This window comes from Cydia pomonella, chromosome 17 (assembly GCF_033807575.1).
Source record: "Cydia pomonella isolate Wapato2018A chromosome 17, ilCydPomo1, whole genome shotgun sequence".
Lineage (NCBI taxonomy): Eukaryota > Metazoa > Arthropoda > Insecta > Lepidoptera > Tortricidae > Cydia > Cydia pomonella.
In genome coordinates this window covers 9,685,527-9,709,783 of record NC_084719.1, presented here as the reverse complement: position 1 = coordinate 9,709,783, position 24,257 = coordinate 9,685,527, and the positions used below count along the sequence as shown (strand labels likewise).

The 24,257-nt window shown below is 36.8% G+C and overlaps 3 protein-coding genes across 5 annotated transcripts in view; 1 reads left to right on the top strand and 2 right to left on the bottom strand.

Annotated features, from left to right (window-relative positions):
- The window catches only part of LOC133526806 (phospholipid-transporting ATPase ID), a 100,563-nt gene extending 91,551 nt beyond the window's left edge, over nt 1-9,012 (bottom strand). The window contains exon 1 of the mRNA XM_061863597.1: nt 8,861-9,012. The gene's annotated coding sequence lies outside the window, so the exon portion shown is untranslated. The remainder of the gene's footprint in view (nt 1-8,860) is intronic.
- Nucleotides 9,013-10,191: 1,179 nt separating this feature from the next.
- LOC133526819 (methyl-CpG-binding domain protein 3) lies at nt 10,192-18,631 on the top strand. Of its 3 annotated transcripts, none has more exons than XM_061863615.1 (7): nt 10,192-10,319; nt 10,572-10,737; nt 11,150-11,299; nt 14,464-14,629; nt 14,863-15,007; nt 16,234-16,379; nt 18,132-18,631. In XM_061863615.1, exons 2-7 carry the CDS (start codon nt 10,616-10,618, stop codon nt 18,150-18,152), a joined length of 750 nt encoding a protein of 249 aa, XP_061719599.1. In that variant the 5' UTR covers nt 10,192-10,319; nt 10,572-10,615; the 3' UTR covers nt 18,153-18,631. The 3 variants fall into 3 exon arrangements, with proteins under 3 accessions (XP_061719599.1, XP_061719598.1, XP_061719600.1); XM_061863614.1 differs by having other exon boundaries at nt 10,198-10,448; XM_061863616.1 differs by lacking the exon at nt 11,150-11,299 and having other exon boundaries at nt 10,199-10,448.
- On the bottom strand, nt 18,610-23,848 carry LOC133526811 (GPI mannosyltransferase 2). Its single transcript, XM_061863604.1, has 2 exons — nt 22,780-23,848; nt 18,610-22,698 (listed from the first exon to the last, which is right to left on the bottom strand). Exon 2 carries the CDS (start codon nt 22,691-22,693, stop codon nt 21,092-21,094), a length of 1,602 nt encoding a protein of 533 aa, XP_061719588.1. The 5' UTR covers nt 22,694-22,698; nt 22,780-23,848; the 3' UTR covers nt 18,610-21,091.
- Nucleotides 23,849-24,257: the final 409 nt, after the last annotated feature.

Genomic DNA, 24,257 nt, shown 5'->3' with positions numbered 1-24,257 from the left:
CGACTCAAGATGACGCCTCTTCCTTTCCTAAGTTTAATTTGATGTTTTCATGCGATATAGGTAAATAAAATTGTAGTAACAAATGGAACTTGGCATTTTAGACATTTCCGTCAGCTCACTTTTCATTCCGGAAAAATATGTGTTTTGAAACGTTTTAAACGGAGTAGCCACTTAGCTATTCCTGAGACTATAATTTTTTGCTCACTGTGTAAATAAATTACCATCCCACAGATGCACAAAGTACTTAGTCAGATCATAAGTTTTGTCGCAAAGGTTTTTATTAAAAAAAAGTTATGGGTACAGATTCTTAATATTTATGCATATCGTTTTAAAGCTTATTTAATCGTGAATAATTTACAATATAATTTAATGTAATTTGCTGTGTGCAAAATTGCATAATTCTAGGTAATAATCGGAAAAAGTCATAAAAAGTACGCTTCATGTTTCAGGTGATTTTGATCACAATTTATTTATTTTTCTCATTAGTATGCTTAAAGCTTGCATTGCAGAAACGGAGTCTTTTATCTTTATTTTGATATGATAATATATATTTCAAGTGAATTAGACTGACATTATTGCTACTGTACACGTTTTACCAAATCTACTTATTGTATGGATGTCAAATCTAAGCGTGTTACTGAAAAGTAACCTTAGTTTTAAGGGTATTATCTAACTAAAGACTTATCTTGCATTAATAGGTAATTATCTAAAGTAAAGAACAAAATGCTGGTAGAGAATTAACAATTGTAACTATTTTATTAATGTGACACTGATTTTTACTCCCTTTTATAAAGTATAATTTTTCACCATCCAGCCGCGTGTTCGCATCTAACAATAATAATCCTAAAGTAAATAAATTGTAAATACAATCACGTCCTAAATTTAAACTAAATTGTATTACTTTTTGATAAGTACAAAACAAGCTTTCAAATCATGGCTAAATGTTATTATACAAAGCTTTGTATTACATTTTATCAGTCAAAACCTTTGTGACAGAACTTATGACCTGATTAAGAAAATCAACATAAAGAAATAAAATCTTATCTTTGACGTTATTGTAGCTGTATTATCTTTTCGAGCCGTTAACTCTAATGATGCAGTTCCAGAGTTATTAACAATAGGCATGTGCAGTTTCAGTACCTAAGTACGTTCTTGAGTTAAAAGCAAGTGCATCGAATCTGACACTGTCACTATCAAGACCATAATACCATCGCCGGGCAATGCTTTTTCAAGGGTGCCGTACGTTATGTAAAATCCTGATCGCAAAGACAAATTAGGGCGAAAATCTGTGACATTAGGAGAGGCCGACTTTATCAGCACTCCACTTTTTCCACCAGATTAAATGCCAAGAGGCTCGAGGGAGCATGTGGGCAGCCCTCGGTGATAAAGATTAGGGTGGGCTCGCGGCCCAGGCGTGGCGGTCGCAAAGCTAAATGTCGCGCCATTTCACTGGCCTGACGTCATGAGCCGCGCCTGACATTTTGGCTTGGCGTTTATTATTATGTGATGCGCGAGAGCGGGAAAATCTAGTTCACCGAACCAGTTTAACGCGGGCTCTAGAACCTTAACAACTATGTATTTATCCGAGAGCGCACTGATAGTGGTAAGAGCAGCCTTCAGTAAGCTGTTGGAATGATACTCTTCAGCAACAAAGCCCAGCCCCACCTTCCATCACCACTGATAACTGGAAGCTTTAATAACTTTCCGTGCTTTTTCGGGTTATTCGCATCGCGAGCCGCGTCTTGCCTTGGCATTTAGAAATGCTGTTAACTGGTCATACCTAAATACACAGCGCCCTTTGTCTAGACGTTCTAGATGAGGGGAAACATTGATTGTTTGCAGTTGCTGTTTGGGGCACATTATAGGATTGAAATGCGAAAGCAAAGCCAACAAAATCATGATCCGCTTTTAACGCGCTTTCGAATTTTTTTCGTACAGTATACTCGTATTCGGTGTCAGCGTCAGAGTGACTGTAAATTCGTAGGTACATGCAACGGGACAAGTGGTAACGTAACTGGCAAAGGACCTGTTTCGTACACCACAATGTACCGGTATTATAGCTAGGTACTTACTTACTTACTTGAATGCTAACATGGCTATTGAACGCTTCAACAAGCTACTGCGTTAATACGTTACGTTATTTAGATGTCTACAGGTATTAAAAGCCCTTCCAGTAGTTAAATTGACAAGCTGATCAATCAATTAGAATCGCTACAGTTTAATTTTCTATACGTGCGAAAGAATATCATTAACATTAAATTGAAACCCATCCAATCAAACTGCCAATCAGGTTACCTTAGAAAATTGGCGTCTGCATTCACGCCACTCGACTTGATGGGTCAGTCAAATAGAGATATAGGGCTTTGAAGTTATTTTACATCTACTATAATATTGTAGAAAAATAATATCGTCCGGGCGGGATATGAGACATTTTTGCGTATCGTAATAGTCCTATTGCGGTACCTACTCGTACGTTGTGGGGAAAGTCAAAACTGTGACAATGCACGTCATGGCAAAAATGTGAACTTTCGGGGGCTATCACAGTCCGCAAGCACCTTTACTGAAACTGCATTACTTGAAGAGTTATGATATAGACTTCCACTCGCGAGCATAAAATATTTGCTCACGTCGGTAGTAATAGTAAGTGCATAACTATAATTGCTTTGTTATTTCCATGTTTTCTAACCTAACAATTATTATAAATTCAGAATTGATCGCGTGTAAGAAACAGTGCAGTGCAGGTGTAAATGTTAGTTTCATTTTAAAACCCGTCGATAATAAAGTAAGCGGTTTTAAGTAAAAGCTCTGTGATATAAGGGCGATTTAAGTACAGTTGCAGTTATAAACATCACATTACCCAATCAGGCAGCCCCTGCAGGCAGGCCCATCGCTTCACTGAGTTGGTTCCAATTCCAATTAATGAACTGATAACAAATAAATCGTCCAAGAGCATGCACAGTGTAGGGTTTCGTAGTTACCATTCTGTCAGAACAGGCCAAATGGGGGCTATTAATTAGTAAGTATCATGTAGGTACATAACAAGCATAAGGGCGTACCTTCACAGCGCTTCGTAAGATTTCTTGCAATAACTCAAAAACGGCTGGACCGATCATGTTAGCTGTAGTTTTCATTTAAAGTATTTACTAAGCTTTTGTTTCACCATTTTTTTTCATATTTTTGGACTCATGGTTCGAAAGTTAGAGGGGGGGGGGGACATATTGTTTTTCTTTCGGAGCGACTATTTCCGAAAATATTAACTTTATGAAAAAAATATCTTTGGAGACCCGCATTTGTTTTGAAAGACCTATCCAATGATACCCCACACCACACTATTGGGTCAAAGCAAAAAAAAATATATATATCATTTTGTATGGGAGGTACCCTAATTTTATTTGTAGTTTTTATTTTACCGTTCTGTCGCCATATATGATTTACGTATCCATATCAAATTGCAGCTTTGTAGCACTAACGACCACGGAGCAAAGCCGCGGACAGACGGACATGGCGAAACTATAAGGGTTTCTAGGTGACTAGGAAACCCTAAAAAGCAAATTCAATGGTAGCATTCATTTACGGGAGACGAATAAGTCTGGTAAATTTAGATAATTAATTATAAAGTAAATTTTCAAAATCATTTCCAATTATTTCAAATATAAGACCAAATTACCAACGTCGCCTCGACAATTTTTCTTTCTTTTTACCGATCCGATTGTGAAACTACTTGTTTGTATTACATGTAGGTATAACAAGAAAATTGATTGACGCCTCAGGTGTTGCGAAAATAAAGTTCAAGGGCAGCATCGACTTTCGCTGGGGGTTGAATAATTTAGGCGTGTAATTGAGTCCACGGCGTCCACGCGTGGGAACCGCCGGCTGCTGTCGCAGCGGCGGCTGGCCCTTCCCAGGGGCTTCGTGTCACAACGGCCAATGCCAAATATCTGTACTAGTCATTAACATGTACACACGTGGTAACTGGTCATTTATTTATTAAACGTTTCGTGCCATTTTCAATGAAACTCGTTGGTAAGTATATGCCGTATATGTATAGTCCGTCCGTCCGTATATGTGTAGTTAGTCCAAGATCGAGATGTTCGTGGTACAAAATGGCCAATGTACAGATAGTCATAAATATGTACACATTCTGGATAGGTTCAACTCAACAGCACACTGGAAATATGTCGGTGTCTGACCGTCTGTTCTTTAAGTAGCAGCAGCGATGGTTTATGCCATACTTATACAGCTAGCCTAGCTGTGCTATAGTAAATTATTTAGTGTTCCGTGCCATTTTGAACCGAGGAAGCAAGTCGGTGCTTGGCGTCTGTTCTACATGTCGCGGCAGTGGTGAAGTTCCCAGACATGACCTCGTGACAAATAATCATTGCCGCTTTGATAATATTTATTAATGTGTTTATTTGTGGTAACTTATTTAGCGATTCTTGCCTTTTTGGATTAGTTCAACAGAACGCTCATGGAGGCACGTCATGATATTGCGGGAGCGGCGGTTGTTCCAAGAGTACGGCCTTCGTGTGACAGTTAGGGCCTATGTACACCGCGTTTTATTAACGCGTCATCGCCATCGACGCGCGTTTGTATCGATAAACACGCGATTCGCACGCAGTTTGTAAGCGATACAGACGCGATGCTAACGGCGCGCTTGCAACGCGCGTTGTAACGATACAGACGCGATGCGAACGTGGTTGCAAGGCGCCTTTGCATTGATACAGACGCGCTGGCGAAATGCGTTTTTTAAGCAGAGACTCTCCATATAGGAAACCCCGGCAGTCGGCGCGCCGTCGATACACTTGTGTATCGATGCAAACGCGACAAACGCAAACATACTGCTTCATGGAATGGAAAACGCGCATTTTTCAACACTTTATAATATCCTGTTCTAAGGTAACATATGTTTTATGTACTAACAGATTATTGTCTAATTACATATGATAATAACAACTACATATTCCGCAACATTCGTATTCGCATTCGGACATTCGCATCCTGGACATTCGGAGTCGCATTCGCGAATGTGAAAAATGCGACATTAGCGACATCCCTTTCCTACTGACATAGTTCGACATTTAGTTGTGACATTTATCATTGTCCTGAATATTATGATTATCTATATGCTGTAATTACTGTACATGCCTACAAAATAACTACAAGTAGGTACAGGTACCTACAAATTATTGAAATTATGCTAGTACTTAAGACTACTTAGGTAATTGCACTTGATACAAATGGATATAAATTACAATAAATTAGGGAAATTCAAACAACACAGAATCAATAATAATACAGTCAGCTGCAGAGGTGACTGCAGGTGTGAGCAATAAATTTCTGTGCAGGGGAGGTCACCTCTCTCTCTGCAGCTGACTGTACTGTGTTTGTTCATAAGGTGTATAACAAAACCCCTGTTTAGGTATACCGAACGTGCCTAAACGTTGCTGATTGGACCGAGCTCAAAGGCGTAGGCTCACTGTTGCAAATGTCAAAATCATTGTCACTACCTAAATAAATATCAAAAATCCTGGTAGTGACAATGATTTTGACATATGCAACAGTGAGGCAGTAGTGTCGCGAATCGCGATGCAATACTGCTGCTGACTGCGATATTACTGCCGCAAACGTCAAAAATCTGGACAGCAACAACGCGGCAGTAATGCAGTAGTCAGTATTGTCGTGCTGCAATACTGCTGCAGTCGACTGCATTACTACAGAAAATGTCAAATATATAGGTCATTTACCGAATACAAAATCTATCAAATTTGGCTATATAAAAATGTATTAAAAATTATCCGTTCCGTAGCGGTGCATGGCAACCGTTGCTAGTCACCAGAACTGGTGAGGGCCGCATGTGCTTGTAGCTGCGCAACGAAACCGAGGAGTGAGCCACGCCTCATGGTCACTAGATATACATATATGTTTTAATTTTTTTATTTATTTATAGCCTCATTATCAGAAATACATTTTTATACTGTATCTTATATATGTAGTTTTCCTTAATCTACGATAGCCGATTCTGTGTGCCTTTGGGCAAAGGCCTCCCCCAATCTTCTCCACTCTTCCTTATTTTGCACTAATCTGGTCCATGTTTTAGTCCTTCCAGCCATGTCTTCTATTTCATCAGACCATCTTTTAAATTGCCTACCTCTGTTTCTTTTATGTCCTCTAGGGTGCCATAGTGTTACAATTTTACTCCATTTATCTCCTCCTCTAATAGTATGTCCAGCCCACTTCCATTTCAGTTGTTTTGTTTTGTATGTCACATCAGTAAATCCTGTTTTGTCTCTTAAATCCTTGTTACTTACATATTTTGTCAATTCTTCTTCTCTTTAAGACATATATGTTACAGTGTAATAATTGGAGGACCTGTCTGGCCTAGTGGGTAGTGACCCTGCCTATGAATCCAATGGTTCCAGGTTCGAATCCCGGTAAGGGCATTTATTTATGTGATGAGCACGGGTAGTTTGGGGCTAGGTCAATCTGTGTAAGATTGTCCCCAAATATATTTAAATGTATATTTAAAAAAAATATGGGTGTACAATTTATAACTTGACTTTAGACTGCTGCTTTGTGAATTTGGACATGGTAGCACTTTAGTGACAGCATGCCCATAGAACTCTACTTTTATAGGGTTGCCTAATTTTCACACAGTTTAGAAAATTTCCTTTAAAGTCCCTGACAAGCTCAGCCAAATTTCACCTTCTCATACAAACGGAGTTCCATTCTCATTTTAAAACGATGTGTTGGATTGTAATGAAACTTTACACATATAATGATATAAGTTTAATAAAAACAAGTTTGTTTTAATATCACTGTATTTTTTTAACTACGGTATCTGAAGCTACATAAACTAATTACATGACTAGATGTACCTTATCCTATCCTATTATAAGCATGAAGTTTCAGAGCAATCTAGCTAGTTGTTTTAAAATGAGAGTGTAACTATGTTTGAATAGAGAACCGCGCTTGCTTGGGACCCTTAAGCTTATGACGAAAAGTAAAAGTCCAATGCCTAAGAACATATTTATGACGCGGTGGCTTTGCCACACATGTATTGGTATTCGCGGGCTTGGTTTCTGCAACTCGACGTCATAGTTCGCGCCTATTTTGCGTGCGCCACACATGTAACAATAGTAAATAATTAGGTAAGTGTTCTCTTGAAATTAAACTTTGTTAAGACAATATAAATGCTTAATTTATAATTAATTTGGTTGTCACTTTAGTTGTTTTAGTATGAGTACTGCTACTTTATGCATCTTCTAAGGGTTAAAAAATCAAATGTGACATAACCACATTGTTGGTTGTCAATAAGGTTGATTTCAAATTGAAGTTGTATGTATGGAAACAGCACCTTATTCAAAGCCGGCAATAAGTACCCTTTTGGTTGAAAATGGCAGAATGGCACAAATACAATTTAGTACATCTGTCATGTCATGTCAACCAAACTCGCCAAAAAGCAAAATGAAATGCATTGCTATTAGGATTAAAAAGCATTTTACAGTACGTAACTATAGTCTGTTCTTTTATCTCATAGACTAAAATGACAACCACAAATGTCAAACGTAGAAATAATGTGACCAGCTTAAAACAAATAGTGCTGATCTTTGATTTCGGTTTGTGAATAACCGATAAATATTAAAATAATTTTAGATTCAAAATAAACAATTAATGAAATCTACTCACAACATGATAGGAATTAAACAATAAATAAAATATACTTACTACTAATCCACTCAAACATTTAAAAATTGCATTATGAGCTTCGAGTTGACTGTTAATCTTACAATAAAATCTCTTTTAAATATTAGAAATATTGTGTTTAGACCTGGATACAAACTTTCTAAATGCCTCAAAATGGTGTTACATACCTATATAACTAACTCCCAATAGTTTATTTTCGGTTAGTACCGGTTGTAGCACATCACTATTCATAAGACGTAAAAAACCAGCAACACATGAAATGTCATTGTAGTCTACAGAATAAAAAAATAGACTATACATAATGATCAGGGAAGTAGACACAGAATATGGAGGAGAGAATTTGTCACAATTTTTTTTGAGTAAAGCATGGATATGGATCATGGACATCATTAATACTTTTTAACTTAGATTGACCCATTTACCAGTCACTTTTCAGTAAACAGAAACATTGGGAAGAAACCGGAGTAATCCCAAATAAGGCCCATACTTGATGCGGCCAATCATGATCTCTACAACAGTTAATTTTTGTATGGAGTAACTGTCAATATCAAATGATTTTGAGCTTTTTTTGCACTTTAACACATTTTTTTTATTTAGAAATGTTACAGTTAAATAATAAAAATATGGTAAAAAGGTATTTCATTATTTTTTTTTTTTAAATAAAGTTTATCCAAAAGAGAATTGGAGGAACTGTTACAAGGATCATCATTCACCACGTCAAGTATAGTTTCCCCTCTATGTTGGTCTGTTGGAAGGTCAGATGGCAGTCGCTTTCGTAAAAACTAGTGTCTACGCCAATTTTTGGGATAAGTTGCCAAGCGGACCCGACTCCCCTGAGCTGTGGCAAAAACCGTGATAACGCAAGCGAGATGATTAAATGCTAAGAGGTCAGATGAACGTCAGACAGTAACTATATTTTGTAAAAATTAAAAACACCATGACTCATGCTTGTAACTACATTTATGTAGTAGAAATACGTTGTTCAGTCAAAATTGAATAAACATAATCAAATGTAACTGTATTTGAATCAAAGTACTTATAAAATCATTTCGATGTTTTCAAAGTGAAAGTATCATTTTCTTGCACCAAAAGTTGACATCATTCTGAAACTTAAATGAAGGAAAACAGACAATAACAATGTATAGGGGATACTTACATTTGTAAAACTATCACATAATCCAAGCAGGCACAGTGCACTTGAACAAATGTTAATTTATAATGTTAATTAACAATAAAACAACCGGATTTCACAAAATAAACGAGTAGGTAATCAACTCGCTCGACTCAACTATCAGTTATGTCAACGAAAAGTCTAAAATTGCAGTAATGGCACCAGATAGAACAAAACGCACCAAGTCGTTTTGCTTGTCAAATAATCGAAATAAGATCCGTAATACACAAAAACATTCAATATGATTTGCCAATTTTATATATAAACTACTTCTAATTGGGCTCTCATTAGAAGGTAAGCAATGAAGCAATCAAAAAGTGTATGATTTCATAAAATAAATAAATCATTCAACGGGAGTCATGCGTTCGGTTTTTATCAAATTTATATGTCCTAGTCAAGTCCTAGTCCTAGTAGTTTTTATTTTTTCTCAAATCCGGGGGTGTGTTATGAACTTATAACCACATGAGATATACGTTCAGATACTAGGTTTGCTCCGATTTCCGGTACCTTGGGTCATTGATCCAAAGTGACGGCAACATCGACCGTGACGTGAAAAATAGAATAAATGCGGGATGGATGAAATGGCGACAGGTCTCTGGAACAACTTGCGATCCACGAATGCCCCTTAAACTTAAGGGGAAAATCTACAGGACGATCGTGAGACCTGTTGTAATGTATGGATCAGAATGCTGGGCGACGAAAGTGACGGATGAAAGAAGAGTGCACGCAGCGGAAATGAGAATGTTGAGATGGATGTGTGGAGTGACGAGAAAGGATCGAATTAAGAATGAGTATATAAGGGGAAGTTTGAAAATAGCACCGGTAGCGGAGAAGATAAGGAGTGGTAGGTTAGCGTGGTATGGGCATTTAATGAGGAGGGATGAATGCCATATAGGAAAAAGAATGTTAGGAATGAATGTTGATGGACGGAGAGCGGATGGTAGACCCAAAAAACGATGGATGGATTGTGTGAAAGAGGATATGAGAAAGAAAGGAGTGAGTGCTGAGGTGACGAAAGATAGAGGAGAATGGAAGAGAAGAACATGTTGTGCCGACCCCACATAACGTGGGATAAGGGCAGGAGGAAGAAGAAGATACTAGGTTTGTTTTCTACACATTTCCCAACCCAAGCCTTTAATAACACCAAAAGTTATGATAATTAAATAGAATACTGTAAGAATTCAAAGTAATTTAGTATTACGATAAGATTATTTTGGTTTAATGGCTAAGTCAAGCGATTAGCTACCATTCTACACTTTGTGATTAGTAAATTATGTCCATTTCAAAACGTATCTTTCTGCAGACGCTTCGTAGACGGTATCCATCTGTCATGTCATGTCAACCAAACTTACCAAAAGAACGTAGTGATTATATGCTCTTTGTTACCAAAAAGCTACCAACGAAGAACGTTTAACGTAGGGATTGATTATATGCTCTTTGAAAGGTACATTGGCAGAAGCATCAACATCTTGATGGAGCCATAACACGAAAAATTGATTGAAGTTAATTTAATGGTTGTTCTCCTCGATTTTGCTTACCTATTTGAGTGGTTATATTTCTGTATGTTTATGAAGTTAGTATATTGGTTGATAGCTTTAATTTATCAATTATAACAGGCCTCTTCTTCACATATTATCATTATAATTTGTCACTTGATCGTCTTGACTTTGAGTATGTTTAATTATTGTTTATGCAGATTTTCGGAGGTCGTGAGAAAATAAACTTTATAGTACATTGATCATGAATATATCAATTGAAAAGAAACGTTCAGAGTGTCCTGCACTGCCTAAAGGCTGGCAGAGGGAAGAAGTTTTGAGGAAAACTGGCTTGTCTGCAGGGAAGGTTGATGTATACTACTATAGGTATGTAACCAGTGTCTAATTGATTTAGATTTAAAGAGAACTGAAAATAATATTCAGTATTTCCTACATATTCATTCATTCTAATTTAACTTTTGCTAAGTTACTTGTTCCTAGACTTAACTACAATACATACTAAACCTCACATTACTTTGTACAGTATACTTAAGATGGAAACTAAACATAGAATTGATTATTTGCTTACATTTCATAATCATGTTATATTCAATTTACTATGAGAGAGTACAAAATCATCTACTCCCAAACTCTTTATACAATAACATCCATATAATTGAGATAGCAAATGATCATTTCAGTGATCTATGAACATTGTAACACCCATCACTACTAAACCAGGGAATATCATAACAGTTCCCAGTCTGACGGCCTCATGGTTATGATAAATTTTCTATAGCCCTACAGGTAAAAAGTTTCGCAGTAAGCCTGAGCTAGTCCGTTATCTGGGTGATAGTATGGACCTATCGTGTTTCGACTTCCAACAGGGTCAGATAAACACAATGTTGCTGTGCAAGGCCAAGAAAGCGCGAGCGCAGTTTGATTACAGGTTCCAATTAGTGACATTATTGTACACTTGTGTTGTCATCATTAGTGCCGTCCTGTGCTTTTGTTACTGTATGCTAATCATGGATAGAAGCTTCCTCTGTAATCAGTGTTTTACAATAAATGTATTTTATATTCAGGGTTCATTGATATGGAGTTTATTGTAAACTTACTAACCTAAAATAACCTCGTAAGTTTGTTCATGCTATATATTATGTGGTGCAAAAAATCTAGTTAAGAACTTATATAATCAAAAATTATTCCAAATTTGAAACCAAAAATCACTGTGTTTTATGTAGTAAACCAAGAATTGGATCAGCTTTTTAAACAATTTAAGGATAAGCAGATGTGTTATTTATAAATTACTGATATTTTTGAACCCTGTTTATTCTGCTATTAGTGTTTGCCCCCCAGTATTCATTGTTTTAATAGGGTATTACATTTGCTGGAAAACTAGAATATGCACAGCTAGTAGACATCACCAGTCCTTTCCATGCACCGCTAGACTGGCCACAGTGGACAGTGGCTCTTAATAGATGATCAGATTAAAATTACTTGTAGTTCAGTAAAAGAAAACATTGATGAGGACAATACAGGTAAGTGTGGCTGGCCTTGATACTGGGGTGGCCTATTTACATATTGATTGTTTATTGTGTTCATTCATTTGTCACTAGGGGTCATCCATTAGTTACCAGGTTTTTTTAACCCCTCCCCCCCTACTTGTCACACTTGGTCACATTTTGTCGAAATAGGCATGTGGACCCCCACATAGAGCGTGTAGACGTGCCTCGGCCTAGGTGGGGCGCTCAGGCGAGGAAAACGCGCGCGCCGCCTCGGTCGAGGCACGTCTACACTGGCCGGTTTGTGCGTGAGGAAAATGCCTTGCGCGTATGCTCGCTCTGTGTGGACCCTATTAGGTATTATTAATATTTTACCAAAATATTTTTGATAAAAGAAATATTAGTAATTTCGTAACACAAAACTCTCTGCACTTTGCTTGCCTACTGTTCGGGATCGTGAAGTTTCAAGCACCTCGTTACCTGCATGAGAAGCTCCGGTTTTTGCAGCGCCAGAGATTATCTACTCTTCTCATGTATCCCAAACACAAAACTGCAGCATTTCGTGGCAGTTTTAAGTACACCGCCACAAAATGCTGGAACAACCTACCACCACCTTTTAAGCAACTAACTTCTTTGCAGTCTTTTAAAGTAAAAGTAAAAAGTTATCTTCTCTCTAAGCAAAAACTATTGTCAGAGTGATTGAGTGAAGCCATTACAAATCTTAAGTACTGTGACTAATTATTTATATTATTATTTTAGGTACATATATATATATTTTTTCTGGACCATGATAGTCATGCTAACATATGATGTCAACTGCTTCATTGCCGCTTTGTTGTTTACCGTCGTAATTATTATAGTTATCTCAGTAACTTAACTGTAGTTGGTAGCTGCGCGCAACTACGCTCCCTACAGGTGTCCACGGAAGACCAGCGTCAGCGTACTACTTCAGTAGGACCTGGCATTATGCTGAGTGGTCACCTTTTTCAGTATAATTATTTCTCTTTCTTCCTCTATATGTATTGTATAACTGTGTACTTATACTGAAATAAATGATATTCTATTCTATTCTATTCTAAAACCAATTAGGAAAGAAAATTAAACAAATGCAGACGATTACAATGAATAAAATAAAATCGGTTACTGATGATGTTAAAGTGACGTCACAAAGTTTGTGACTCCCCACTCCCCCTTGTCACAACAAGTCACATTTTCTCGACCCCCTTTCCTCCCCCTAAACGTGTGATGTAAAACACATGTAGCAAATGTATGAACTTGCAATAAACACTTATCAGTATGTAAGCAGGTCCCAATTTGGAGGTCGGTAATTGAACTGAAACTACACGTAATTTTACTTGCCACACTTACTTGTGTGAGTAGTAAAATTGACCTTACCTATAAATAAAAATGTTTCCATGTCTATAGATAATATGTGCAACTAACTGTTAAACAGTGGTATTATATCCAATAGTCTGATCATCTTAGAAGCTTTGTAGAAGCTTTTTCACATTACTTCATTATTGTCACTGCTGCTTATGTATTTGTATTTTGATCAGCTCTTGTTTTAAGTTAACTGTTACCTGAGAGTAGAAATTCTTATAAGAGTATGACCCACCATGGAAGAAAGTTATAGAAAATGTATCTCACACTCAGGAACACAGAACCCACCTACTAATGTACGGTCACGTTTGAAAATATCTATACGAAAAAAGTGCCAAGTTATGTATACATGACTTTATTGTCCATATATTAAGGTAGTGTATTCATATTTTTGGCACTTTTTTCGTATCGATATTTTCAGACATGACCGTACACATTGACACCTATTCAGCCTATTCTAATATGATGATTACCGTTTCACTCATAAACAAAGCCTTCCATGACCAATAGGATGTTTTTTTTCTATGGCGATCATAATTTATTGCAGTCAACTACTTTTTATAATCTGGTTTAATTATATAATTTTAACTGGTACATTTTGTTTATTAGAAGCTGAATAAGTGTAATTCAGAGACAAAATTATAAACTAAATTTTAGAGTATCAAAGTTACGTTAAGATTGTTTTTTCTAAATTATTTGCGTGTTGTAATATGTATAGGGAAATACCTAATTGAAGGTTATTTTTTAAATCTCGTAAAATAATGTTTATAGTAGTATTGTTACATTTTCAATGCTTATATTTACTACGCATGAGTGTTTTAGATGGATGCATGGTATTGTTGTGTAACTAAACAATGTATTCTTAGGTATTTTCTGTTTGCATTAATTTATATATTTAAGGGACCTACACACTTACGCAGCCTGATATACAATTTACAGTCCATTTATCATTTCTAGTAAATTATATGCTTATTATATTAACGTAGTTATTGTTTGTGCTAGTACAATTCCGTTTTTAAATATCAGGTTTGGTGCTGACGTAATTATTTAGGCGCCACTGGTGTTTAGGGTCCTTTTATATATACATATTTATTGTATAGCTAAACCTACATTTATACCACTTTACTGACTGTGGTATACGTACTCATAAAAAAGAAATAAATGTATTGTTGCATCAGAGTGACGTAACTTTTTTGAAATGAGATTAATATTAATTGTATTCTTACAGAGGAGTTCGGTCTGACGCGTCGCTGGTGCCACCTATCCGCCAAACAGCCTCGATTTTCAAACAGCCGGTGACCGTGTACAAGACACAGGAGAGCATGGTGAAGACGGATTTGAAGCATGGCACTACGGAAAAACCGAAACAGCTGTTCTGGGAGAAAAGATTGGAGGTAAATTGCCACCCTTTTATATTAAGCTTTGTTTGTACTCTACTTATAGTCCGTTTTTTAGGAATAGAAGGAAGGTAAGCGATATTGACGTGTCTTTAATAAGAGTCAGATTTTATTGATCTTATACTCCCGTTCTAGTGCATAAAAGGAAGCCAGCTTTTCCAGAGATGTTCCACAGTACTGATCTGAAAAAAGACCTAGTTGTCTGACACGTAAATAACTGACATTTTCAGGGTCTAACAGCGTGTGATGCCAACGGAGTGATCGGTACAACTTCGCTGCCGAAGTACATCAAGCCCCTGGGCCCCTACAACTCGGACGCTACCACCATACAATCGTTGGCTACTGCCCTGCACGTCTCTTCACAGCCCATTACAGGTACCATTAACGGTGCAAATTAGTGTTGGTTAAGACTCAAGTCCTTTCAGTCCTCTGCTTTAAGACTCGACTCAGTATTTCAGACTGTTATAATTAAGACGAAACTAGAGTTCTTTTCAACTTATTAGAGACCCGAGTATTTTGTAGAGACTTGAGTCCCTTTAATTTTTTTTACAAATAACTTCCAAATGTAAAATGTGTCTTTATGTAAAATTGATGGATGTACCTAACACCAATCATACAATAACGCCTATTTCCTTTACTGTTGTTTAGGTTAAACCTATAAAATGTTGACTGACTCTTTATTCGGAGACTCGAGTCCTTTTGAGTTGCGCTTGAAAAAGACTCAATAAAGAACTCGACTCGGGACTTAAAAGACTCGAAAGCTTTTGAGTCTCGTGAAAACAAGTCGAGTTCTTCAATTTAGACTCAAAAGATTCGAGACTCCTACCAACACTAGTGCAAATAACTGTAACTCAGTGAACTGTAATAACATATGGTTTATCTACTAATGGTCAGTTAGGTGTGTTGGTGTTTGTTGGGGGATATCTATGTATACATATACATAGTTACATCATTTTGTTAAGACTTCGGCTAGCTGTAGCCCGAGTCTAACATTCCAGTGCAGTGTTTCTTATTCTTCTTCACATGATGACAACCAAATAATCGAAATGCCCAGTTAAGTTACTTATACTAATCTTCGTATTGTTCAAAAATGTGGCAGAAACTTGTTTCGTCATTAGGCGGGTCCACACAGAGCGAGCATACGCCCGAGGCAATGTACCGGTCAGTGTAGACGTGCCTCGGCTGAGGCGGCGCGCTCAGGCAAGGAAAACGCGCGCGCCGCCTCGGCCGAGGCACGTCTACACTGGCCGTTTTGTGGGCGAGGAAATTGCCTCGCACATACGTGCTCACTCGCTCGCTCTGTGTGGACCCGCCTATTATTTTAAGTATTGAAACTCACTGTCACTGCTAAGGACCAACCATGAATAAAATAATACGTAGCATGAAGTGTCTGAGCCTCGCGTTTTAACCATAAATTCTGGTACATACGTTCAACTATACAGTGTAGGTATACTGTATAGTTCGACGTACCATAACTCGCGTGGCGCAATTTTATCCATGTAAATCAATCAGAGAAATAGCCAATAACTGGTTTTGTATGTAAATGCAACGAAACACGACCATGCCACTGTCCTTTCACACTATTTATTCCATGATTTCAGGCCAAACCGGTTCCAAGCTGGCGATCGTGGAGAACCCGGGCGTTTTTTTAAACCCTGAGCAGCCGCTGATAGCGGCCGTCTCCATCAGCAAGGAGGACGTTCGCCGTCAAGAGGAGCGCGTTAAGCGCGCACGTGCGCGGCTGCAGGTATATACAGGGTATAGAAATCATTTATGGGCCCTGGAGGGAAAGTACCTGAAAACCTTAAATTAGCTCTTTTTACTTAAAGAAAACATTCTTTTATTGAAAAAAAAAGAACAATACTGCATTGTCTAAAAATATTTTTGTGTACACTACATTTTCGATTTTATGGATATTTTGTACGACAGACGAGTGTAACACCTAATGTAGGAAACATTAGGTGTTACACTCGTCTGTCGTACAAAATGTGGAGAAAGTTTAATTAACATTAATTGTATAGACTAGTGGGATAATAATTTTTTTTTTAATAATATTTAGTCGGTTCGATTCCCGGGCGAGACAAGTGATATTTTTAAATGTTGTATTGTTTCTAATTAAAAATAAAAGAATATTTCCTTAAAGTAAAATGACCTAACTTTAAGGTTTTAGGGCACTTTCCCTCCAAGGGGCCGATTTTTGATTTACGAGCGCTCGATTTCGTCACTCGAAAATCTGTGAAAAAAGGCGAAATGCTATTTTTGAAATACGGACGATTAGCCGTGTAGTGGCGATAGTATTGAAGGGAGCCACATGAAATCGAGCGTTCGAAATTAAAAATCGGCCCCCAGGGCCCATTGATTTTTTCCATACTGTATAATCGTGTAATATATATATATATATATATATATATATATATATTACACGATTATGTCGCGGGGTCCCTTATTACGGTGTCTATAAATTGTTATCGTAAAACACATTCAGTGCCAGCGTGAGCTACGCGCGTTACGAGCCTAGCGGATAAGATGGAATAACCTGTATGTAGCGAAAAGCGCCTACGAACAGAGAACCCGCCTAGCGGGTCGCTGGCAGTAAATGTGTTAAGGTAATTCTCAAACTTGCAATGAAATAAAAATAGAATGATGATAATTGTTTCATGTTCTAATGTGATAGGTTATTCATTGCGTGGAGTATTGAAGGGGAACAAAAATTGGATTATTTTGGCGCTACGACAAACGCCATTACGCTTTTTTTCTTTTTTGTGTTTTTTATCAAAAGGGGAACGAAAGTTTCATTATTTTTGCGCTACGACGCACGGTTTAGGAGATACAGCCTTATAAAGTTTTTTTTTCAGTCATGCAGAAATCTTTAAGGTGGCGACTGACTTGTAACATTTCGGTGTAATGTAACGTGATACAACCCGAGCATTACAACAGTCAGTGCAGCGAGCCGAGCCGCTCGACGCGAGCACCGCGTGCTCCACTCGGCTGTCGGTTTTTACGCGAATCCCTTTGAGTGTTACAAAGATGGCGACTGACTTGTAACGATCGCCGTGAACGATACATTACAAGCAAATGTTACAAGTCAGTCGCCACCTTTATAGGCGCAAAAATAATCCAATTTTCGTTCCCCTTTTCAAAACACACAAAAAAGAATAAAAAGTATAATGGCAGAATTTTGCTTCGGTACATATAGGTTTTTTATGGTTGAATGCCAAGACGTGTCACAATTTGACGTTTAAAAACAAAAGGTTGCCTTACAGGCCTAGGTGTGTAAGGCTGTATGAAATTCCTTTACATATCATCTTCACTTATCGCACCGAATGCGTAGCATTTCCGGAGTTTCTGGACCTAATTTGAAGTAAGTCATGTCAACGCTTCATTGCAAGTTTGAGAAAAGATAGTTGAAGATAGGTAGATTATTCAAGTAGGTATATGACACATCGCTTATGAGCGTGAAATAAAGCTATAAGTATGATCATCCAGTCGTTTCGTTCAGGAGGCGCTAGCGGCCGCGTAGCAGCCCGCCGGCGCGGCCGCGCCGCCCCCCGACCAGTCGCACCGCGCCGCCGCCGCCCCCTCCACCTCCACCACCCCCACCACCCCCTCCACCGCCACCCTCCGCGAGCCCGAGCCCGCGCTAGTGCACTCCACCACCGACTAGCGCGCCTACACTGCTAAGGCCCTATTTAAAAACTAAACTTTCAAAGATAAATACCATCGTCGTTATTCAGACAGACATGAATAAGGGCATCTTTTAATTATTTTAGCTGTATACGTCTACAATATACGCATGAGTGACATAGACTCTGAATTCCACTGGCAGCACATGATATCATCGTGGATCTTTATTTTAATACTTCATTAGTTATATGACAATTGTATGTGAGTATATATTAGGTACTTTTGGATGTTGATAACACCCCATTTTATGGATTTCTAATAATAATAATTGTATTAAAAAAGGAAAGTAGCAATAAAAGTTTTATAATCTGTAAACAGTGGTTTTATTCAAATGATACAATCACTTAAACAAGGTAATACATAAGACTTCAATTTGTGCAAAGTAACAAAAGCTAAAATACAAATATCCCTCCTTGAACGCACAAATCAAGATAAGATTACCGCGGACCCTCTTATTCCTAGCGCCAAGAATATACAGGGCAAGCAATTAAAACGGGAATCAAATAAAGCCAAGAGGAAATTAAATCGGCCATGTTCGAGACTTTGAAATTAAAAATGCAGTTTTTTTAAGTGTTCATACAGATCTCGATTTACCCTTCAGCCCCTTTTGAATTGCTCACCTTATATATTTGTTATGAGAGCGTAATTATACCCCTAGCCCAACTTGATGCTACTATGACGCTACGCGTGCTACGAAGTAGCTCTATCGACGTAGTAAACATTTCATTGACCCGTAACCTTTCAAGTTCAAAATCACAACCATAAAGATAAAAATAAATCGGTTTTACAAAATAATTATATCTAATCTAGCTATGGCTGTAGGTATGTTCGTTTGTAAACCCACTTTATTCTATTGCAGTAAAAATGGACGGTCCTACGGACTATCTAATCAAGTAATCAATAGACAATTCAATCTACATCAAGCGTAGCGTATTATATGCATTGTACTTATACATCTTCAAATACAAACCTAATGTCAAAATTAAGTGTTCAATCAATCTAGACGGTACAAACGAATAAAATAGAACATTTGCGATTTCTATATCAAAAGTAGGTATTATACCTAATGCATGCCAAAGAAAAATACCATTTTTTATAGGTAACTCTTATATCTATATTTGGTCAATTTATTATAACATTATTTAACCCTTTATAAAGGGTGTCAGAAATTATGCAAAATTGAACCCTATCACTTTGAAACAATGTTCAAAAAATCTTGTGGGAAATATATTCCCTCTGCCTTATAATCTTGAGTAAATTAACAATTGCTCTTCATCATCATTTTCTTCAAGCAGTTCAGCCGTTTTTAACACGGCGCGATTTTCTCATTAATCCATGTACGATTATAATTAAAGCTTTCCTAATTATCTAGGTCCAAAATGTATTTATGGAAATGCCTTTACAATAAAATTCTTATCTACATGAACAAAAATAAATGACTAGAATGATAGAAGTTTAAAATTATGGACAAACATGCTTATAAAGTAGATATTTCAAATTCTTAAAAGGCGATAGATTTAACATTATTAAAATTGTAATGTGCGATATTTTATTTTAAAATGGACAAATTCTATAACCTAAGGCCCCATGCTTTATTAGATTTCAAGCGCGAAAGGTCTATTCACTTATGTGATCTTATCAATTATTTGAATTATTATTTGTTAGAATTAAATTGATGCTCATTCCTAATTCCTACTAATAAAAATACAAAAAGAGTGTTTAACATAGTTTAGGACCTGTTTCACAATGTCCAAGTAAAATCCTGAATAAGCTACTTGCCACTTATCTGACGAATAAAGTCATCGTTGGCGTTTCACAATCTTCAAATAAGCTAACCTGGTAGATAAAGTGCTAAGTTTTGGATGATGTTTTATCTGGCAGTTAATTTATTTGTTAATTTTAACTATCCAATATCTTAATTACTCACTGTGAAACAGGCCCTTAGGATAATATATTTTCTCCTAAAATATTTAGTCAACAAATTAACAAAAGATTATAATGTAATGACACTTCTAAATAAGGTAACTTAATCATTTAGGAAAAAATAAAACACCCTTTAGTGAAAGTTTAACGTTTTAGATACTTACTAGATAACAATAGCTAATACTGCAAAGCGAATTGGTATAATTATTATTTTTTATACTTAAATACTGTTTACAAAGCTAAGAGGAATGTGAAGTGATATTAGGATATGTGAATTATTCAATAGTATATGTTAACATTTTTGATACCTAATTAATAAATTTCGAAAATCAGAATAGGCAGTTGTAGTATTTAGTACTCAGATGTGCCCATAGATGCATTACAAATTCACTGGCATATAAACTGCTCTTGTACTGTCTGGGCGATATGTTCAACTGATATGTGTAGTGGAGATGAAAACAAATTTAAGAGGAAAGGGGACGGCCGCTTCTCCATAGAAATGTAGTTCCCATCTTCCTCTCTGGGTTTTGATATTATGGAAAATACTTTTGCATAATTTGAAGTATATGGTTAACTTTGGTTAATATACATCAAATTATGCTATGGCTTATGCCCCTATGTTAGCCTTTTTTCAATTTTTTTGATTATTGTTAAAGTTAGGAGCGAAAACAGAACTCATTAAAAAAATTTAAATGCTCCTACTAAAAAAAAAAAAAAACAAACAGGGGCATAGCTGTGGTTGATATACAACAAATGTTTCGAAATATTTTCAATAATGTTAATATTCAGAAAGGAAAATGAGGACTATGTTTGTATGAAAAGGCGATTTTGCATGGGTCCTCCACTTTCATCTTAAGTCCATGGATAAAAGTTAGAAAATAATACTGTTCCTATAACAAAATAGCCAAGGAAATAGTATTGTATTAAACGAGACTGGAAATCTGGCATCCACCTTGTTATAATAAATGTTTTCCATTTACTGTACATGTTATCTACACCTTCCAAATTAGCTATGGACAAATGGTGTGGAGGTATCCGCTTTCCAATGCCTATGCGTCTGAAATGTTCATTGATAGTATTCTGATCAGATGTTGGTGTGGGCCCCACATTCATCTTATAAGAGCCAATCCAGTATAGAACTGGGCTAGCCGAAGCTAATAATCTTGTGGAAACCTGAATATGAACAAACATGACACAAAATATAGCCAGGCTTAAAACATGAACAATGTATACAAAGATTGTAGGGTCATTAGCACCAAAACTTTTTGAATTTTGTCTCGGCCTATAAGGCACTTTGTTAATGTACCCAAAATTAAATATATTGCTTCTTAGTCCCAGTCTCAAAAATAGCTTAGGATTATTTTTCATATAAGACATGCAATGATATATTATAAGGAACAGAACTGGAGATGCGAGTAAGAAATTAGGGATCTGTTTTAATTTATAATACTTAAACAGTCCAACATCCCAGTAATGGATCTGTATGTAACTATATGATATTGGCAAGGAGCTGTTGCACCATGGACTGTCTCCTCTACCGGGCAGAACATATGCAGAGCTCAACAAGAATTCTGGCAGATTGTGTTCTCCAGGAACACAGAATTTCAAGTAATTATAAGCCTGAACTAAAACAAATGGTATCAGAGCTAATATCACAGTCAAAAAGAGAGCTACACAAGATGTTAACAGTGGAAGTAACAGGAAAGGCATTATAATCTTACGCTTCATAGTTCTATATTTGTACACTATCTCAGGTAAAGTTCTCTCAATCACATTCTTGAAACTAGTATAGAGGATGAATCCCATGTTTACAGTTCCATTTGACCTCGTAATCATGGAAAACCCAGTAGGTAAGCCACTTGTTATATCAATATTCGCAAATCTAAGGGTTTCATTTTCTGTGCATTTTAACATTGTATAAAAAGACATAAGAGCAAACAACGTTTCAGAATATGGCGCCGAAAAGAAAATGCTAGCAGGGTTGACACAATACAGTACCACAGCCTTGTATGCTTTGCTCTCACTTCGTAAGACTCTTAGGCTCAACCTATGTAATATATCAGCTGATTTAATAAACATGATTACATTTATGATAATTGCGGATATGAGTAGGGAGCTGTGGATGTTCAAAAATGACCCCACTAGACTGTTTAGTCCATATGCAACATATCTTACCACTAGAGGGAAAAATGGAAAGAAAGCTAGACAGTTTTCGTACGTGTATCCATATTGAGCAATGTGTATAAAGTACTGAGCGTCCCATCTCTTCAAGCCGCCGAGCAGCGTGTTCACAGCCGCGTCGGCCGCCGTGCGACGCAGGCCTGCGTCCTCGGGACTGACAAACACATTTGCATTGTGGTCTGGGATAATAAAGTTAGATATTGCTTGTAGTATTAACAATACTATTCTTGAACTGAACGCAAACCATAACAATTTCTGTCGCGGCGAATACATAATTTCTGAAAAACAAATGTAAAGTAAGATTTACCGCACCGGCTATTACTCAAGTCATTACAGTGTATATCCTATGATTCACTCACCGCGACGCTCTTCCTAATGAGCCATAACTATTTCAGATATTATTTAATTTAGAAATTCAAGTAAATAATGGAAAACAAGAAATACATTGATTCAATATTTTGTGCTAATGGTCGCCAACTTGTCACAATTAATGACAACAAGGACCAAAGAGCATATAATCACTACGTTTTAAGAGACGGTACTTCCATACTAGCGAGTGGAATCAGTTTGTTTCGCAAATCATTACCAAAATCTACGACAAAGAACTGTCAAGGAACCATAATACCAACATAACCGATTTAAATAGCGTAGTACGCTACACGCTTGCGATTCTTATCAATATCGATAAAATGGGGAGGGTTGAAACATAGGCTCCTGTCTACAAATTTTGTACTCGAAATCAGGTTAGCATCGAGTCCACATTTAAGTTGTATGTTATATAGTGGATAGTTCTTTGAGTGGACTAAAATCTGGTCGGGCTTAATGTGGACCCGAATTATTTTAATACAGTTTTTAAGTCGTGTTTTTTTATTTAAAACATTATTTTCACAATGATCTGCACATACATGTTTCAATAAATGTAACTTTTCTATGGGAAGATGTATCGTCAGGTCTTCGTTCCCAACAAATTTGACCCATTGCCTGCATCTAAAAACATACAGCCTTGGACAAACATGACTTTATCTACAGTTTATAGGGACCGTGCGTGTTGAAGGGTCTGCCATCTTGTGGCTTGAATCGGAACCATAAACATGTACATTTACACGTCATGTGTTTTCTTGTGCATAGTAGGTCCTGCCATCTTGTGGGCTACATCGGAACAATAAACATCACATTTACGCCTCGCGCCTAAAATCTGACGGCTCCTGTGCTGCCTCCTACAGTTCATGCACGCTCCCTATATTCAAAGTATTTGCTAATGAGATGATCAACTGATTATTTAGCGCTAATATGCATCTATAAATCATGTTTTTCGGCATCCAGTTATCAACAACCCTTTATCAATGCTCTAACTATTTATGTATTTACATGTCTGTTAATCATGAGAACCGGTCTGGCCTAGTTGGCAGTAACCCTGCCTATGAAGCCGATGGTCCCAGATTCAAATCCTGGAATGGGCATACATTTATCAAATTATCATGAAAACAGAGATTAATTTTCTTACATTTTAGGTTAATATATTAAATAATGACTAGATAAAAAAAATATGTTAACTAATTACCATTAATCTTCGAAGAATTAATTATGGTCATATTGCATGCACGTTCTCAGGAAATTTCACATATTTAATTTATTTATTTACACTAATATACAAATAAAACACACACAACGAAAAAGAATATAAAATATCTAACTTTCGATGTGTTTATAGCATGCTGACCCAAAAAAAGGTCAAAGGCATCTAAAGCAATACTTACCGGTCTTCATCCAAGGGAAATTTCGCTATAAAATCTCTTTTTCGTTATTTTCTCGAGTGGCTCGCTTGCCACATATTTCA